Source organism: Paramisgurnus dabryanus, chromosome 6 (genome assembly GCF_030506205.2).
Source record: "Paramisgurnus dabryanus chromosome 6, PD_genome_1.1, whole genome shotgun sequence".
NCBI classification, from domain to species: domain Eukaryota; kingdom Metazoa; phylum Chordata; class Actinopteri; order Cypriniformes; family Cobitidae; genus Paramisgurnus; species Paramisgurnus dabryanus.
This window is the reverse complement of record NC_133342.1, coordinates 27670612-27690253: the sequence shown is the minus strand read 5'-3', so window position 1 is coordinate 27690253 and position 19642 is coordinate 27670612. Positions and strand designations below refer to the sequence as shown.

Sequence of the window (19642 nt, the reverse complement as noted above, 5' to 3'; positions counted from 1 at the left end):
GGAGTATAATCCATAATATCCAAATAGCGCTGTTATTTCCGTGAGACATGATAACAGCACAGAGGGTCTCATTCAAGTGACTGCTCTATGCTCTCTAGCTACCTGGTGGGTGGAGACCTGCGAGTGGGGTGGTGGGCGGGAAAATTCAAACTGAATGTGACGAAACTTTTTGTTACGTCACAACGGAGCTGAGTTTTAACTCGCGCAATCTGAGACTCAAGGCAGAGGACATTCAGAAACCTGTATCTCACTCAAAACAGCATGGATGGATTTTTTTCCAAGTTTGTATGCGTGTGGGAGCATCAGAGACACAAATGAACACCCCAAAACCCAGAAAAAGTGAGTTTTTCATAATACGGGCACTTTAATGTCTGTCGTCGTTTTTATAACCTGGACTAATGATGAATAATGTGTATTGATGTTGTTTTGTTTTTTAAACTCTTAATATACTGTCAGAGAGTCACGTTAGCAAGTGGCTAACGCATGCTCCCTTTGCAATTTTGTAGTATGACCCATTTTTATTGCTTGGATTAATCACGAATATGTCGATAATGTCTTCTCAGTAAATCATTTTACTGTAGCACTAGGTCAATACATATTGCACTATTGTTGGTCATGCCACTGATCTGTGGTCTGTGCAGAGACTCTGTCAGTTCACCAATCAGAGCAGAGTAGGCTACTGAAAGGTGGAGTTTAGGCAGACTAAGTCGTTGAACGACTTCACACGAATCGTTTGGGGATCTCTGAGAAATGGGGTAATTTAAAATTTATATTTTGAGAAAATTGCAGTGTTTTTTGATCTTGCATGCACTTAAACCTGTTGTCCGGGACTTATAAACAGTGATAGGATGCCTAAAATTGGCATCTTACTGGCTCTTCAAAGGAACAGTATGTAGGATTGTGGCCAAAACTGGTATTGCAATCACAAAACTTGTGTCTAAAACTGGCACTGCAATCACACAACTGGTGGCCAATACACAAAATGACAACATAAACATCAGTTGAGGGCTGCAACTCCACTTTTTAAATGACAATATCCTGGCCAGACCACTGTTGTCAGTGATATAAGTATTTGTAATGAAAATGATTATGATTCATTAATATAAATTTCTACATACTGTTCCTTTAAAGCCCAAAAAATCCATCCATCCTTTACAGAAGTAATCCAAACGGCTCCAGTGGGTTAATAAAGGACTTCTTATGGTAATCGATGGGATTTCTTAAGAAAATATATATACATAAAGAGTATGAGAGTGAGCAAAAAGTGATATGGTCTAAGAGGCTGACAAAATTTTTATTCAGAAGATGTAATTGATCAAAACACCCAAAAATCTAGAATTTTTATCACGTCATTCTACACTTCAACTTCTCATCAAATTCCCTACGCTCTCTAGATGCTTAAGCATCCCACCTCCTACATCGAAAAAGACGCATAACCGCAAAACCATGCCAAACACTTGTTAATGTTAATACATTTACTAGTTGTTACAGTATATGGGGAATAGCACAAAGTGCACTATGTCAGGGTGAATAAAATCTGATATCACATCAGTGTCACGCGAGCTGCTATTAGACACACACGCACACTCACACATATCCCTTTTCCACTGGGTCTGGCCCCGGTGCTGGAACTCAATCTTGAACAGTGCTGCACTTTACCATACAAAAAGCCCTGGCTCCGTGCCTTGATCCTAGTTCATAATCAGCCCTAAAATCTTGCTGGTCACGAACCAGCAAACCTGTGATGTCAGTAGGCAAACCTTTCAAAACATGCAGTCTGTAAGGTGCTATTTTAAAAGCATCGCAGTTCAAAAAAATACTGTTTTTAGATGCATTATTACTTATTTTAAGTCACAAACACCTGACATTGTTGCATAACTACCACAATAATAATAAACTGGTTAAATGTATACATATCAATGAAGCACATGCTGTTTACCATGGTAAAAATATTATAAAGAGAATCATTAGTAGTTCTTTACCAGAAAATCTGTCATACACCATTTTTAATAATTAATTAAAAGAGTTCAAGGTTGGTTTTCTTTTATCACTCTTAAAAGTTATCTTTAAAATGTATAGTGAAAACGAGTGGGATTTTAACTTTTAAGACCTGACAGTTTATTCAACATCTTTTCAGACCGTTCATGTCACTGCGATGGTATAGAAGTACAGACATACATCTCTATACACCTGTAGTTATGACACAAGGAACAGTGAGTTTTGGTGATTCACATCCGTGACGCAACAGCAGTGCTATACAAGGCACAAAATTTTTTCAGTGAATCATCCTGCCACCTCCGCAGCATAAATACCACCTGTTTCAGAGTGCAGAGGGTCGCAAACCTCAGAAAATCACACAACTATCCTCATTAAGATGCAAACTCCCACAGTCTTGCAGCTAATTCTATACCCTATACTTACACACAACATCCAGTGCTATTAGCGTTATTTAAGACACTGAAGACACGACTGTAAGAAGAAAATCACAAACTGTCCTGAAGAGCAAATTTGGAGAAATCCTATCACAAATCCACTCAGGCTGTCTGGATAAATTATTTATCTAAAATGAAGCTTTCAATAAACGTTAACTGCAATGGATAAATTCAAATATTATTAAATGCTCACATGAAAGGAAGTAAGAAACACTACCATAAAATAATCATTTCAACTCAAGTTAATATTTCCAGCCAAAGTGAACAGGCCAGCGCATTACAAGATTACAACATTAAGAATTTATACCAATCGGAGATCACAGGGCATTCAGAAAAGCAGCACATATCAAGTTTAGGAAACGGAGACCATCTGAAATAACTGTGGTCACAGAAAGTGTCTGCTCAAATGAGTCGATCAAATCAAGAGTGAAGACAATCGCCTCCTCACATGATGGCCGTGTCCTCATTGTCCTCCCTCATCTTTCACATCAATCCATGATGACGACTAAATGATGTCGAATGGATTTCAGAGTGACCACTTAATAGATAATAAAAAGGAATATAGCCTTACACATTAAGCCAAGTCATGGTCTATAATTCAAGGTGTCCTCTGAGCTTATTATGTGATTATTGGCCTATAATTGAGGAACAGGAACCTGTTACCAAACGTAGCCATCATAAAGCCATTCTCAATGATGCTAATCCGGGCAGTGATACAGCTCTACAGACTCCTCCTTCCCAAAGTGATGCAACCTGGCTTTCACTATGTGACAAATAACCAAGTGACTAAAAGTCTTGGTTCTGTGAGAGGTTTTTGACACTTTTAACTGCAAAGTTTGGCAGAAAAGATAAAAATAGAACCTTGTTTTCAAATAGATCTGTATCTGTAGGCTTCATACAATATAAAAGCAAACTATTTCAAGCTTGAAAAATCAAATCACATTATTTTAGGGCACTTGACACAGTGGACTGACTCACATCTAATAAATCTCATATGCACCCACCTCCGCAGTCTGTCTTTCTGTCTGTTATTCCCATTATATCAAACACCTATATTAAATGTACTTCAAAGGAAATATATAATATGTTGGCAAATCTTTGGAATTCAAATTTGGAGTCGGACATTCCAAATTCATTTCAAAGACAATTAAAAAATCATTTGTGAATCAAATTAATCATTTTGCCATTTGTATTGTCTATAGTTACCACAATACCTCACTATCTGAATGTCTATCTATATCTTTCAACTACAGTTCTAAGAGGAATCAAGTCAATGTTTACCTACTGTACAGAAGTTGTTGAACCAAAGGGCTGCACAAATGTTTGGTTGAAATATTCAACATAAATATACAAATAAAGAAAGAATAATTTCAACACCTGTCGACATTTTCCTCACACTTCATTAACAGTAAAATCTTCTGCATTTGCACATATATATCATGTCCTGTAACTGTGTAAGAGAAGTGAATGATCTTTAAAACAGCTGATTTGTTGCACATTTCTTGCTATATAAAATAATGTAGTAGTCTAGCATTTACTAGTAAACTCCTAGATAAGGTAGTGTTTAAAAATGACCATAGTAAACATTACAGTATTTACTAGTTTATCATATTGCTATATTGTAGTATACATTAACAAATTGTAGAAAATGTACTGTAGTAAATACTAAAGTACAGGTATATCTGTTATAGGCTGTACAGTACGGTAACATTGATGCATATTGCTACCTGGCTGCTTTGTTTTACATAAACCCATTCTCTACACCAAATAAAATGATGTAGGCTATAAATGAAGTGGACAGCTTTTTGAAAAGAAAATGTTTAAACAAACGCCTCTGTGTAACATTATTACGGTGTCGCGAGGAATAAACAGATAGCGGCATAAGGCGTGTATGCGAAAGCATTGTCGTTTGCAACAAAAAAAGCAATTATACGGGACTTTTGTGAACAACACCCTTACCTTAATCAGCACTGTATCGGTCACAATTCATGAACACAGCGTTGTGAAGTAAATCCTTTACGATGCTGGATTACAGAATGAGGTGCACTGAAGGGATGTGGTCTGAAATGATACTGGAGTCCGTCTGAGTCAGTCTGACAGCGAGCTCTCTTACCGCAGCCAAACGACGTGTATGTTCAGTAATGCAGGAGCACAGAGAAAACCCGAACTGGATCTAAGCAAGTGTACTGCATTTAATCGATTTTGAGTGTTAATTTAATGATATTGATACATAAGTAGCCTACATGCTTGTAATTTGCTAAAGTATTAACTATTGTAAACATAGCATTGTACGTTTAGACTACGCTTATTATTGTCTCACAAAATTTTAAATGCTCCCGTGGTTGTTGCTTTGGATAAAAACCTTTGCTAAATGAATAAATGGTGATGTGCTATGCCAGTTTCTAATTATTTGGTAACATATAAGTAGGTCTCACATTTTGTCAACCAAATATCTTATTTAAAAATGTGTATTTCGTATTGTGTTTGCTTGAATAAGAGCACAGTTATAAAGTTAGTCTACTGTATATGAGTGGAAAATGTAGTAGGCTAATACTAAACAGAAACGCTTCTTGAAGCGTACAGGTAGCTGACAAAACCATTAGCTGTCATAATATAGGATGTAGGTTTAAAATATACACATATGGAAATGTATAATTTGTTTTAAAATGTTTTTGAGATTTTAAAGTAGCCTAAATAACATAACATAACAACGGCATTGGGTTAACTGGTTGTCATTCTGTAAGTTCCATGCCAGGTTTTAGTTTCTCCCAGCTGGAAACGCTCCATCACAGACCATCATGATTTTACGTAGGAAATGCGCTAAGTTTGATTCCTAAAAGCAAACGGATGTCCTTAACACTTTGATTTTTATCTTTTATGGTAATTTTAAAGAATCAATGTCCTGAATTATGTTGCATACAGATTTCAATAAAATAATAATAATGTTTTCTTTGACAGAAAGGACAATCCTAAAACAAATAAAATGCAAATGAAATTAAATTTATCAAACTATGGGTTTATACAACATTTAGACAACCAAAATATATAATAATAACATGTGGCCAGGTTTTTTTATTTAGATATGTTTACATTAATAAAACTAAATACATACAGTAGCCTACAGTAAGGAGACAAGGCATATAATCAGTGGTGGAAACGACTAGCTAGGAATCACTGGAGTGACCATACCTGGAAAATTAGTATATTTTATAGCCCCCCCCCCCTCATTTCTAGCTCTGAATTTTGTCATTACACTCATGTACATTACAAATGTTGGGTTGTATTTTAACCTGAGTTGTTTTAACCAGTTCTTAGGTTAAATATAAAAAAATTCTGAGTTGATTTAACCCAGCAGCTGCAGGGTTCATCTTTTTTTTTTTTTTTGACCCAAATGTGAAAATAACCCAGCATTTTTTAGTCTTTTAATTTGGGTTTTCAGATCTATAACCATGAAGCTATGGCTATACCAAAAGCTGCACGTTTAAAATGTTAGTTTAAAGGGGTCATGGCATGAAAATCTGACTTTGTCCATGTTTAAGTGCTGTGATTGGGTCCCCAGTGCTTCTATCAACCTAGAAAATGTGAAAAAGATCAACCCAGAAACTTAATTTTGGTAAACTATTCTCTACAAGCACATGAAAAAATAGGTTGTTGAAATGTGGCTCTCCTTATGATGTCATAAGGAGCTCTTATTATAATAATACTGCCCCTTAATCTGCACTATCCAATCACAGCACTGCCGTTAAGTGCAGAGATAAAGAGAGAGAGAGAAAATAATTCACAGCACAATTGAGTTTCAATTGGGACAAACCACCATCATTGTGATCAGTGTTTGCACTTCATCCGCTCATTTGCATTTTAAAGGACACACCCAAAACGACACATTTTTCCACACACCTACAAAGGGGCAATTTTAACAAGCTATAATAAATTATATATATATATATATATATATATATATATATATATATATATATATATATGGTATTTTGAGCTTAAACTTCACATATGTGCTCTGGGGACACCAAATATTTATTTGATTGACATCTTTAAAAAGTCTTGTGCAATGGCCCCTTTAACAAGATCGGTTTCTGAATAAAATATAAATATTTCTCCCCTACAGAGTCTGTCTGTGTGCAAATGGGCGTCAATGCATCCCTAAAATCTTTTATAGAATGCCTTTCTAGAAGTCTTTTTTACTTTTATTACATTTCCCCAAAAAGGAACAATCCAAAGAACTTGCATTAAGCTTGCCTTGCCATATCTTGCTAAAGAGTAAAAAATCTTAGGACATATCATACATATCTGCAAAATATCATTAATTATATGGAGCCATCCAATTAGTCACATTGTTTCCTCTTAAAGTATCAGAGATGCGGCTAAATGGAGCCTATCAGGGCCTGCGATGCTATCTGTGAAATGGGGGGAGTCCTGCTGTGCAGTCTGTCTGTAGAAGGTCAAAATGATCTGGCCCTTTCACAGAGCTCATGTCACTCTCATCCAATCATCAATGTGAATAGGACCAAATGAGAGGTTTCATAAGCTCCTTCTGTCACTGCCATTCTTGTTCTTGGTTAGACTCAGCATGCATTTGATCATGGGGTGCCAAATTTACATCCGTGACATGAAAGGAGCTCATTTTCTTCCCATTCTTTCTATTCATTGCTGATTCATATTGTGGTATTCACTTTGGCTTGATGAGCTTTCTTTTTCAAGATGCCACTTTAAAAACTTTAACTACAACTCCAAATATACAATCACATATTTGAAATAAATAATTATTTAGTTAAGTAATTATTATTATTTTAACTTATGAGTACATGAGTTGACTCCACTTTAGATTTGTTGATAACAACATTTACACCGCTTAAGTGTTCGTTTATCTTTATCAACCTCGTTCTAAGCGCAAAACCATTGGAGGAGGGAATTTTTCTTGCATTGCTCCATAGTTTTAGAATTTGTATTACCTGCTTGCTTCTATTAAGAATATTACCTCCCTCCCTAGAATGTTTCAAGAAACTATTTAAACACAACTTTAGGCTTTTAAAATGTAATTATTTTTGTGACCTGTTATTTTTTTTTTATTTAGCCTTAAAGCAACACTATGTAGTTTCCATGTAAAAATGACTTACAGCTCCCCCATGTGGTTGAAAAGCGCAACAGTGCCTGGTATCAGACACTCTTCTGCAGGCAGGGAGAGGTGTGGGGCTGTGTGCTCTACCCTCCACCGCCACTTTCAGAGTGTGCTTGTAGCAGCTAGGAGGCTGCTCAGGTTGCAGCAACAGTACAATTTGTCCAGTTAAAAGTTGTTCTATCACTGAAATAATTTTAGAGACATTATTTAGTACATAGCGTTGCTTTAACATGATGTAGAACGAAAGTATGAGAAAGTTGCATTACTAATAAAATGTATTACTATTATTATTATTACTATTATTTATTATTTATAAAAATCCATATTCATAAATAATTAATGTACATCTACAAGGTACAGCTTACCCTTAGAAACACATGAAACTGTAAATCATCATTAAGTAAGGAAATGTTTAACACAGAGTTTTGTTTTTGACTAAATTAGTCACAAAATAATTGCCAATACATTAGTCTAATATTGACCAATTACTTTATAGTGAAATTATCAGAGGCATGCATTACTTTAAGAGGCTGCAGGTGTACTATAAAAGATTTTGGTATATAAATACATATAATGCCTTATGGTATACTGTCAGAAATAAAGGTACAAAACTGTACCTTTTCTGTCACTGAGGCTGTACCCTTTCAAAAAGTACAGCTTTGCACCTAGGGATTTCATTGTAGTACCTCAGAGGTACATACTGGGACCAAAGAGAGCTTATTAATACCTTAAAAATACATATTAGGGACATATTGGTACTAAATGTTTACATATCTGATGGTCCATACAATTACATTCTTAAAGGGTGCTGCCCCACTGACAGCTAGGTTAAATATTTTGACTTTTTTCTAACAATTTAGGTCCTTACGGTAATCTACCCCAAATTGTATTCTGTTTTTGTATTCCTATAAAGGAACCAAACGGAAACTTAGGGTACAGCCCCAGTGACAGAAATGGTACAGTTTTGTACCTTTATTTTTGACAGTGTATATTATACACATTTTCAGAAAAAAAATTGTATTTTTATTACTGGGTTGGTACTGTTTTCTGTTTTGTACTTTTGCAGTTATATTAAACTTGATACAATGATGTTTATGGGTACATAACTGTGCATTAGGGATCTATCATGTATCTTTAAAGGTAGTGGTACAGTTAAATGTTTTGTCATTTATCATATATTGGACAAAAATAAACTTATCCATATAAATCTTTTTTTATTATAATAATTTTTCAGTTTCAGTTACATAAAAAGTAAGTTTGTAGTTAGAAATAACTTGATGCTGTTATGGCACCTAGTGGTTGGAATTATGATCTACACATATGGCAGTGTACCAGATGCGTTATCCACCTGCTGCATGATGAATGAAAGCAACCCTTATTAAATCCTGTTTCAATTTTTGCTTGAACTTTATTTTTACTTAAATAAAAATCCCAACCCTGGTTGACAAACATCTGAAAATTTAAATAAGTAAATTATGTACATTAAAGTCATTAAAATGAAATCAAGAAATAAAAATGTCTTAGTTCCTTGTTTTTAACTATTTAAACTAGAATAAAACCCAACTAGTAAAATCTAATATTTTTGCTCGAACTAAATTGTTGTTCCTCAGTGCAGCCACCAGATGACAGCACCTGAATACTACAACGAGGTCAAACGATGTATCCAAGCAATCATCTGTTTATTTCAGGGGTTCTCAAAGTGGGCTCCGGGGACCCCTGGTGGTCCTCACTGCTTAGACAGGCAATCCATGAAATTGTTTGTTATAAATTATATAATTATGTTGTATTATTAACAACGATATACTTACATATGTGACCATCTAAACCGTGTCAGTCTTGCCTCTGCTAATTTTAAGATCATTTAAAAACTTATATATTCTAAAAAATATAACAAAAAACAACTCTTTAAAAAACAAACAAGTTTAATTAACATGATTCAGGAGAAAATGTGTTTATCGCTATAAAACTAGTGTGTAAAAATATTATTTAGTTAAGAATATCCTTAGTAGCCCAACGGAAGAATTTTAAGGGGGTCCTTAGAATTTTTTTCTGTCTGCATTTTTTTTTTTTTTTTTGAGAACCCATGGTTTGCAACTGCATTTGGTATTTAACGCATTCAAACGAGGTTTTCTGACATAATCCCCAAGGCTTAGTCCATTTATCCTTGACATATTGAACAATTTCCAACAAATTTACAAAAGCTAACTGTGGCGGTGCCCTTTCAAAAAGTAAACATTTGTAGGCTACCTAAAGGGTACATTGTACAATAAATCTATAATAATATAGCTTACATAGTCGTAAAAGAACTAGGTATTAACATCGACATCTGTTTTCTAGAAATTGTTCAAGCAAAATTTTCAAAAAAAATAAGCGCATTCTGTGCTCAGTTTAACTTAATGACAATACATTACATAATGCTGTGACATTTACTGCTCAGCTGGTAGATTGTGGTGTTAGCAGCTCAAAGGTCAGGTGTTGTTTTATATCCAGGAAACACACATACTGATAAACTGTATGGCTTGAATGCGTTTTAAGTTGCTTTAGAGACCAGTTGCGTCTAAATGCGTAACGCAGTGGTCCCTTTAAAAGAGCGCCGATTCACTAAATGCGTGCCAGAAGATGTACAGGCGACAAAACAGAACAGCTATTATCGTCTAAATAACGCACACTACAACATCCTAAAAATTATCATTTAAAACAAATTGTGTCAGTAAACCACTGTCAACCTGCGCTTCAATACACAGCATCGCATTAGGATGAAGGTCAAGAGAAGATGAATCTCCGCCAAGATGAAAGACGCCGGTCTGATGTGTCAAGAAAAACGACGAATGGCTTGTCATTAGAGGCATCGAAAAGCGTAAGGGCTTTGATATCTTGAAGAAAGTATACTGATCAGGATCAGCTCATGTCTCCCGAAATGTCCGCGTCCCATCGGTTCATCATTCCACGCTTGAGCATCTCCGAATCGCATCACAAACCCGAGCAGCGCTATGGGCAGCTGAAATGAGTAGTAGGTACACGCTTTTGAATGTCCTCTAAATGACTCCTCCTGTACTACTGGTGCTTTGAAGAGATCATGTGGCCAAACCCACTGGGTTGAGATAGGTACCGGCAGGGGATCTATATAAAGGGTGACATAGTTTGAAAGAACTGGCAGTTTACTGTTCCTCAGCATCCGGATCTCTTACAAGGAGGATATCTAAAAGCACAAATAATCATGTCTCATTCTTGGGGTTATGGTGCACATGATGGTAAGAGCAATTTTACCAATGTTGTCATTAATAATTGTTCAGTTGAAAGCTGTTCTGTACATACAGTACTCAAAACACATACAGAAATGGTTTATTAGGGATTGTGATTTAGTATAGTTTTGTGTATGGCAAACTTTTATTACACTGTTTAAGAAACAAACTATGAAACAAAAAGTCACAATAATAGTCTAAATAAGATTAATGGTAGCAATCTACATTTGCTGACCTTGAATCTGTTGAAGAATGTAAACACGTTTATTTTTTTATTTTTGTTTTGGGGCAAGGTACTGAACGTTTTCCTTTTAATATTTTACTCTGTCATTACAGGGCCAGAAACGTGGGAGGAAAGCTTTCCCATTGCAAACGGACCCAGGCAATCTCCCATTGATATCGTACCCACCCAAGCACAACATGACCCTTCTCTCAAGAGAATTAAACTGAAGTACGATCCTGCTGCTGCTCATAGCATCCTCAACAATGGCCATTCATTCCAAGTGGATTTCGCTGATGATGATGACAGCTCAAGTTAGTACACTGCTGCATTGCATGTAGCATATATGTTAAATTTTACACTTTTATTATGAAAAAAATATGAGTTACTATAGACAAAATGCATAGGAATATCTATACAGATAATGTCATATTAGCCGGGTTCATTTTTTTAAACATTGACTTTTGCTAATTGGTTTTAAGGGTAGGCTAATTTGTGCTTTTTGCTTGTGCAAGTTCTTATTAGTATTCTCCTTTTGCACATGCAATGTAAATCAGGCTGTGTGCATGATAATTTACACAAATGAACTATGTCTTAAGCGTATGTCTTAAGAGTATGTGAGAAAATGTGTACCATAGAAATGTAGCATTTTTTCCTTATTTTTGCTGAAATATGAGTAGTCAATGTGATTTCCTTCATCTGCCAGTGGCCATTTAAAGCCCTGTGTACTTCACTGCTAATGCATTCTATTATGGGAGAAAGAATAGAGGCACATATCAATGTTGTAGGCCGCCTGGTCAATGAGAGAACCATGGGCTGAATTTTAATTACGATTCTAAAAGGGGACTGACACAAGCTTGGAAGAGACTGCACTTTAGACAGAAATGTTTAAGTAGTTTGTTAACATTGCCCAACAGGAAATTGCATCAGCAGTCTAAAAAAAATGGGAAGTAATGGGAACGTAAACTGTATAGGGAATTTTTTTATGTGACCTGATTTGCTTTATTGCTTTTATTTATTGAACCAATAAGGCTTTTGTTATGAAATGCAAATTAGTTAATTTATTGCTTTTATTAAAACTGAATGATTAAAATTGTATGTGTGTGTAAACTGCATAGCTCTGACTGGAGGCCCTATTACTGGAACATACAGGCTGAGACAGTTTCATTTCCACTGGGGATCCAGTGATGACAAGGGCTCAGAGCACACTATTGCTGGTACCAGGTTCCCCTGTGAGGTAATGAGTCTCTCTCTCTCCATCTCTCCCTCTCTCCCGGTCTGTTGTGGGATAGAGAGATCGCTTCCTTAAAAAAAAATCTAATTAAATATGTGATTATTCCTACCGTATGTATGAAATTGTAATCATCCTCACTGTAAAATATCCTTGTTGTACTTACATTTTTAAGTATAATCAACTTCAAGTAAGTCAGAAAGTAGAGCATTAATTTTAAACAATTCAAGTTGTTTAAACTTAAAATTTAAGTGCAACAAGGACTTTTTTTACCAATGTGCTTTGAGAAGCTAAAGAATTACATTTCTTATCACTTATGTTTCTTTCTAAAGCTTCATCTAGTTCACTGGAACACAAAGTACCCAAACTTCGCAGAAGCCGCGTCACAGCCTGATGGCCTTGCAGTGGTTGGAGTTTTTCTGAAGGTCAGGATTTCTGCCAAATGCATTTAATGAATTGCACAGAACTGTGATATGAAATAACAAATATTTTGTGTGGGTCTGTTCACTAGATTGGTTCTGCCAATCCGAGACTTCAGAAAGTTCTTGATGCCCTCGATGACATCCAAGCAAAGGTATTCATATTCTAGCTTGCTTGTCTCTCTAGTTTTTTTTTTATTAGGATATTTGCTGTACTCATTTTCAGCCCTTTGCTGAAATTCTTTAGTAAATTTATCTTTTTACTCCACAGGGCAACCAGACTACATTTGAGAACTTTGATCCTAAAACCTTGCTGCCTGCTTCTTTGGATTACTGGACTTATGATGGGTCTCTGACCACACCCCCTCTTTTGGAGAGCGTCACCTGGATTGTTCTGAAAGATCCGATCAGTGTTAGCCCTGTACAGGTATTTTATTATGCATTTAATACCCATCATTTTTAAAGTGGGTGCTGTGCATTATTACAAGCTCTGTAAGGAGCTCTCAGATGTATTTTACTGTAAACAAAAGCACACCTATTGATTGACCACTTGGCGTGTAGAAGTGATTTGATCAAATCAGTCATTGTTATAAAGGAGGACATTTAACACTCAAAGAGTTGATGAGTTACCAAATCAAATACAAACTGCTTACATACTGTAGTATAATAGCACAAATGAGGTTTTACGTCACTTCTACTTTGAAATTGGGAGGGTGGATGCACTATTGGTCTCTGCTTTAACTAGATTACATTATCTTAAGCCTTATTGCTTGCTTGAGTACCCATATCATATTTAAGGTAGGCTTGTGGCTTTAAGATAGAAGACAACACCCACATATAGTTTGTGAAGGAATAAACTGAGATCTGTTTTGCGGTCATTTTATTTGCATATTGGCCTGTTATTAATGTAAGTTTTTATAACATTGTCTGAAGGAAAATGGGAATTCATCATCATAAGGCAACATAATGGAAGTATCCTATGCATAGAGATGCATGTTTCACTTCTCATTTTAATGAGTGGTCATATGAGAACAGACTCCATAGTGTTACGCTATTACGCACTATGCTCCTTTTCCCATAGCTAATAAGAACTAGATATGTTGTAGTTTTTTAATGTACTTTCAAAGCAGAAACAGAAGTGGTGTAATTACTGTATGCGAATTGATTCTTGTTCTTGTTTCACTATTTCTAATAAACGATTCAGGCTGCCTAACCACTCTATTAACACGAAATCACCAAAATAATTGGTCCTGACATTTAACTCAATTGATGCTATATTATATAACAAGCAGTAAAGTACAAGAGGCTGTGAAATAACTTGTGCCCAACAAAACCTTTAATTCTTGACTTTTTCACGATACAACACTAGCCTTGAATACCTTATTGATTTTATACAATGGTTACTACAATATTTACAATACACAATATTTAAGTAAAATATATGTATCTTTCGTGCAACTTTCATGCAAGTAAAATCACAAAAGTGGTAATGTGGCTCAATTCAAATAGTGGCAGTTTCATGGACAGGCATTACACTGAAAAAATGATTCATTCAATTTACTCATTTTTTTAAAGGTTAGTGTTTGCAATCAATTTATTTAAGCTACATTTAAACAAAAGTTTTTTGTTTTGTTTTGCTTTTCTAATTTTTTTTGCTTAAAGGTAGCTTAAATAAATTGATTGCAACCACTTACCTTAAAAAATGTAAATTGAGTAAATTGAATTAATCATTTTTTTTCAGTTTAGACTAGTTCTAGACTAAAATAAATGTAAGAGCTGTCCAAACTGAAAACAACTTGCACTGACATATCTTAAAATACATAATTCCCCTTTGTTTTACCTCAAAATGCACACAAGTAATGTTTTTAGTACACTGAAAAAATGATTCATTTATTTTACTCAATTTTTTAAGGTAAGTGGTTGCAATCAATTTATTTAAGCTACATTTAAACAACAAAAAAAAAAAAGATTAGTAAAGTAAAATACAATTAAAAACTTTTGTTTAAATGTAGCTTAAATAAATTGATTGCAACCACTTACCTTAAAAAATTGAGTAAATTGCAGGAATCATTTTTCAGTGTAAGGCATCTTTGTTAAAACTAATTATATTTCCTAATTAAACTAAGGTCTAGTCCAGGCGTAACCGTTAACTGGCGCTGTCTGGTAAGCGCAGATCCGGCACCAGATGATAACTAACAGGGGGGCACTCGTCTTCCAACGGGGGGCACGCAATAGCAACAATAACTTGCAAAAACAAGACATTAAAACAACAAATACAGCAAGCACACACTCATACAACTGGTACAGACTGCCAGCTCATTTCCCGTATAAAGTGCAAAAGACCACAAACTATGCGCAAAACTATTGAACTTCGACCGCGGCGTGAGCGCAAGCTGAGCTCCGCTGCGCTCGCGCTTTACTCGACGCACCAACAAACCGCCCTCGCGCGGCGCAAGCAATTGAAATGAATGGGTTTCATAGCGCAGCGCACACCGCGTCCTAGCTTTAAAAAAGCCGCTTTACCATAATCACGTCGTAATGCTGTTAACGGTCTATAGCCACACTTCACATTTAAGCTTACGTAATTTAAAACAACGCTAACTTACCTTTGAAATAGTTGAAGACGGCATGTAAGAACATTAAACTTCCTTAAAACAGTGTCCTGTAGATTTGTAAATTCCACCTCAACCTCTAATCTCTGAGTTTGAGCCAGTCTGTGTTTGCATGAAGATGAAGCAGGTGGTGCTGGTTCGTTCTAAATGTTCTAATATCCATATTTTACACGATCCATAAAATGCCGCAAAAAAACACGTTGCTAGTACAATACATCCAATCAGAGAAACTGGTCTATTTTAATTGAAGAAAACATATCAACTATATTTTCCTCATTTGATTATATTATAAGTCATGAAACATTCAATGTTTAATTTATTTTAATAATTCTTGATATAAATATAAAGTAATAAAAAACTTTGTAGGGGGCACAACAACCTGTTCGGGGGGGCATTGCCCGCGAATACCCCCCCCCCTTGACGCCGGCCCTGGGTAAGCGGGACACCTAAGTTTACTTCAATATTTTTCATATGAATGTTAATCTATCACAACAAACTATATATTGTTTTCATATTTCAAAACCTTTTAGCAGTAATAATAATGGAGTACTGTAATTTATTCATTTGTGACAAGAGTATGCAGCAAACCTCACAGCAAACCAACAAGCTAATTTTTTTGAAAATTTTATGTATTAAAAATAATAACATATTGCATTTTTTATTTATTACAAATAAATTTAAACTGCTCTAAAAATATATTTTCACCTCCAGACACATCTGTAAAAAAACATGTTAAAGTGTTCAAGTGTTAAACGTTTCTAGACCGGTTGAAAAAATGTTAGAGTTATATTAATTTGAATGTGTACATCACCTTTTTACCACCACCCCACTCAAAAAGGGCTGCGCCAGTTAAAAGGTTAAGCTAATCCCTGTCCAGGAAACCACCACTTAGTATAGTAAGTCACAATAAAATTTAAATTAAAAACTGTCATTGGTTTTGGAATATTGGGATATTTTTATTTTTTACAAATGACTATCTGTGAGCTTCATTATTTAAAAAAATTCACGTTCCCTCATAATCTAAAGTCAAAAACGCAGTGTAAAGGTGCTTCAGTGATCACAGAATCATTGGGTACAGCTGTCATAGATGTGACAAAACAAATGCCATTTTTTGCAACATTACTATTATAATATGACTAAAACAACACTCTGTTTCTTTTTGTTTGTTATAGTACTACTGTATAAACAACCAGTCAGTAATTTCAATCTAACAAACAGTTGTTGGTTTATTTCTAGTCGGTGTATACATGTAAGTGAGTCCAATGTTTTTTTTACTACCGATACATTGAGTACGTTAGTGAGATGTTTAAGACTTATCTAAGACTCATTTATCATCTTAACGGATTAATTACAAAGAAACTGGTTTATAAGAGTCATTTCACAAGTCAAGTTAAAAAAAGGCTGACTTCAGTGGCTGAAGTCAGATACACTGCAGATGTTCAAGAGCCTTTTGTGAAATCACAGATCATTCTTTTTTTTATTCTCCACTCCTAGCCCTAGCTGTCATTGCTTTGGTTTCTATTCATCACCCGTCTATGATGTAGGCACTGCTGGAAGTCTCTGGAGAGTATTTTTATCTTCAGTGGTTAGTCAGACTGTTCAAACGGCTGTACAGGGATTGTGCTATGAATGAAGATGGAGATAAATATAGTAAACATAGGCTGTAATAAGACTCAGCACTGCTGCCAACAACAAGCTAAACAGTGCATTCAAAAATAAAACTGTCTGTCTGTTTCTCTTTAGATGGCTAAGTTCCGTAGCCTGTTGTTCACGGATGAAGAAGAGGCACCTTGCTGCATGGTTGACAATTATAGACCACCACAACCTCTCAAGGGACGCAAAGTCCGCGCGTCCTTCAAGTAAATAGCACAACCCCGCCACCTCACCCCCGCATGCCTGCGCATTAATCACGACGTTCCTTTTTCTGGCTACTATTCAATAACATTCCCAGTGGAAATCTGAAACTTTATAGTATTTGTGACCATGGTCATAAGTAGCAGATGTATATTTATAGCAAAAGCTAAAAATACATTGTGTGGGTCAATATTATCAATTTTTCTTTTATGCCAAAAGTCTAAAAGATCATGTTCCATGAAGATATTTTGTAAATTCCCTGCTGTAAATATCAAAACTTTATTTTGTTAGTAGATGAGGTTGCTAAGGACTTCATCTGGACAACTAAATTTTTTATCTAGATTTTCAAATTGTTGGATATCGGCCAAATACTGTTCTATCATTACTATATATCAATGGAAAGCTTATTTACACAGCTTTCAGATTATTAAAAAATTGACCCTTATGACCACATGATCTCAGGCCCTTTACAATACAATAATGTAGAATAAAAAACAAGAAAGTTGGTTATAAAGTTCTTGGGCTATTTGAAAGATGAAAACAGACACTACTGTGAATTATTATTAATATTATTATTTTGTAAAATTATTATATTTTTAAGGAAATGTCTATTGTAGTTTTTAGATTTAAATTAACGTCAGACGACATGAAAAGCATTATTTGGCCATACAAGTTTATTCTGATATCTTGAACGTCTCAGAAACAGTGATCATTGATGCGCTTTTAACTGCAATAGAAAAATCTCTCAGGATCGTGTCAGACTACTTTTCTAACATCTAACATTTATCTAATTCTGATCACAGGTGATCATTTTAATCCAGTCTTTTATAACAGTCAAGTATATCAGTCCTGCTTTGCAGATTTATTATAGCACATATTATAAATTATTCAATAGGAAAATGCATTGTGGGACATTTTTGACATCATTGTTCTGTCTGGGTTTATGGTGATGGGTATATTTATCATTTGTGTGGAGTAAGCAGATAAAATGTATAACAAACCTTCCAGGAAACACATACTGACAGTGACATTATTATGTTTAATAGAATAATGATGATACTGTCAATATGTGTTTCCTTGCAGAAAATTGTAATATTTAAAAATTAAGTTTAAATTAAATAAAGGGAATAAAGTTGTAATGTTTTTTTTTTTAAATGTTGTATGAATGATGTACTGCTGTTTGTACGATGATATAAGCTTATATTTTTAAAAAGTTTAATGACTAGTATTGCATACGAATAACAAAGTCTGCAAATTAGTCATGTGATAGGAATTGTATGAGCAATAAATGAATAAATAAATATATTTTAACCAACAACATACTACCTGGGATTGTTTCCTTTCCACTGCACAATATTTATTCACTGTTTTAGTGATACACAAAAATGTTAATGTTGACTTTAATATAGGATTGAATTGTAACTTAAGTCAAAGGACGTTTCACATGTTCCTTTCTCTTTATTCTTATAGGAACAAGTATACAGTCCAAATCCAGTAGTGGTCGTAATCCTCAAAATGAATAGACCCGTAAACCTGAAGTAGCTAGCACCTGTAATCCAATAACATTCTGGGATTACAACAGATTCAGTGTAGTAATAAAATCCTGAGCATTGAGGTTTCAAGATTCAATATCTGCCAGCCACTATGATTTGTGTCCACTGTGTGGTCTGTTATCATGGTGAAATAATGAGATCATTACCCAGAGATACTGTCACAGAGGCCTTTATCTCAAAACTTGGCACTTTACCATAGATGAGCAAAGTTTTGAGTGCTGGTCAGCCTCGCATTAACACATAGCTAATGCTTTTTGTCTGTGTCCAGCCTTACTTATGCAACTCTTGCTGGCTGCTCACTTTGACTACTATCCTGGTGACACATTCTCATGGATATCTTAAATCTGGGTAGCAGCAATATGCAGCCGACAATGATAATGCACATGCTTTACTGATACAGATCCACATTCTTGTTAAGGGTTTATTTTTAAAAACGGTTTCACAGTTTTCATTGATTATTTTAATGTTTTTTTGTACACTTAATGCATGAAATAAAAGCTGCTTGTGTACTATAAATAAACAAGCTTAGGGGCTGAAGTACATCTAACATTTATTACTTCCCATCTATAGCTTTATGCTCCTGCATGCGAAGCTCAGTGGTATTGCATTAGCAGCGCAAAGGTCAAGGGTTTGCAGGAAACATGCATACAAATTAAAAATGATACCTTGTAATGGACTGTAAGTTGCTTTGGATAAAAGTGTCTATGCCAGGTGCATACATTATATGTACATGTGAATACAATCAGTAAAGTTTGTCTCTAAAGAGGACAAAGGGTGACAAAATGGAGTGGTGCATTTTTTTGTTTTGTTTTTTTGAAAGAAAATTGACAGAAAAGCACAGCAAACACATAAAGTAAATATTAGGATGGATGTAGAGAAAAGCTGAACAAAGAGGGAGAGGGAGGGATGGTCAGAAGATCTGCAGATGAAATGGCATGAGGATGA

The 19642-nt window shown here is 35.1% G+C and overlaps 2 protein-coding genes across 7 annotated transcripts in view; one reads left to right on the top strand and one right to left on the bottom strand.

Annotated features, from left to right (window-relative positions):
* dlgap1a (discs, large (Drosophila) homolog-associated protein 1a) overlaps positions 1-4515 on the bottom strand; it is a 126459-nt gene extending 121944 nt beyond the window's left edge. For 5 of the 6 annotated variants that reach the window (XM_065276418.1, XM_065276420.1, XM_065276422.1 and 2 more), the window contains exon 1: positions 4392-4515. The gene's annotated coding sequence lies outside the window, so the exon portion shown is untranslated. The remainder of the gene's footprint in view (positions 1-4391) is intronic. The other variant, XM_065276419.1, reaches the window with a different exon arrangement.
* A 5512-nt stretch (positions 4516-10027) lies between these two features.
* Positions 10028-18462, top strand: cahz (carbonic anhydrase). The gene is made up of 7 exons (XM_065276417.2): positions 10028-10817; positions 11145-11342; positions 12147-12265; positions 12592-12684; positions 12771-12833; positions 12950-13105; positions 17034-18462. The coding sequence occupies exons 1-7, from the start codon at positions 10784-10786 to the stop codon at positions 17151-17153; spliced, it is 783 nt and encodes a 260-aa protein (XP_065132489.1). The 5' UTR covers positions 10028-10783; the 3' UTR covers positions 17154-18462.
* The last annotated feature ends 1180 nt before the right edge of the window (positions 18463-19642 follow it).

What these genes read in the sequence shown, in the direction of transcription:
- cahz (XM_065276417.2), top strand. Translation starts at nt 10,784, where the DNA reads ATGTCTCATTCTTGGGGTTATGGTGCACATGATG. An exon ending in GGGTTATGGTGCACATGATG is followed by an intron (nt 10,818 to 11,144) that starts GTAAGAGCAATT and finishes CTGTCATTACAG; the next exon opens with GGCCAGAAACGTGGGAGGAA. An exon ending in TGGTTGGAGTTTTTCTGAAG is followed by an intron (nt 12,685 to 12,770) that starts GTCAGGATTTCT and finishes TCTGTTCACTAG; the next exon opens with ATTGGTTCTGCCAATCCGAG.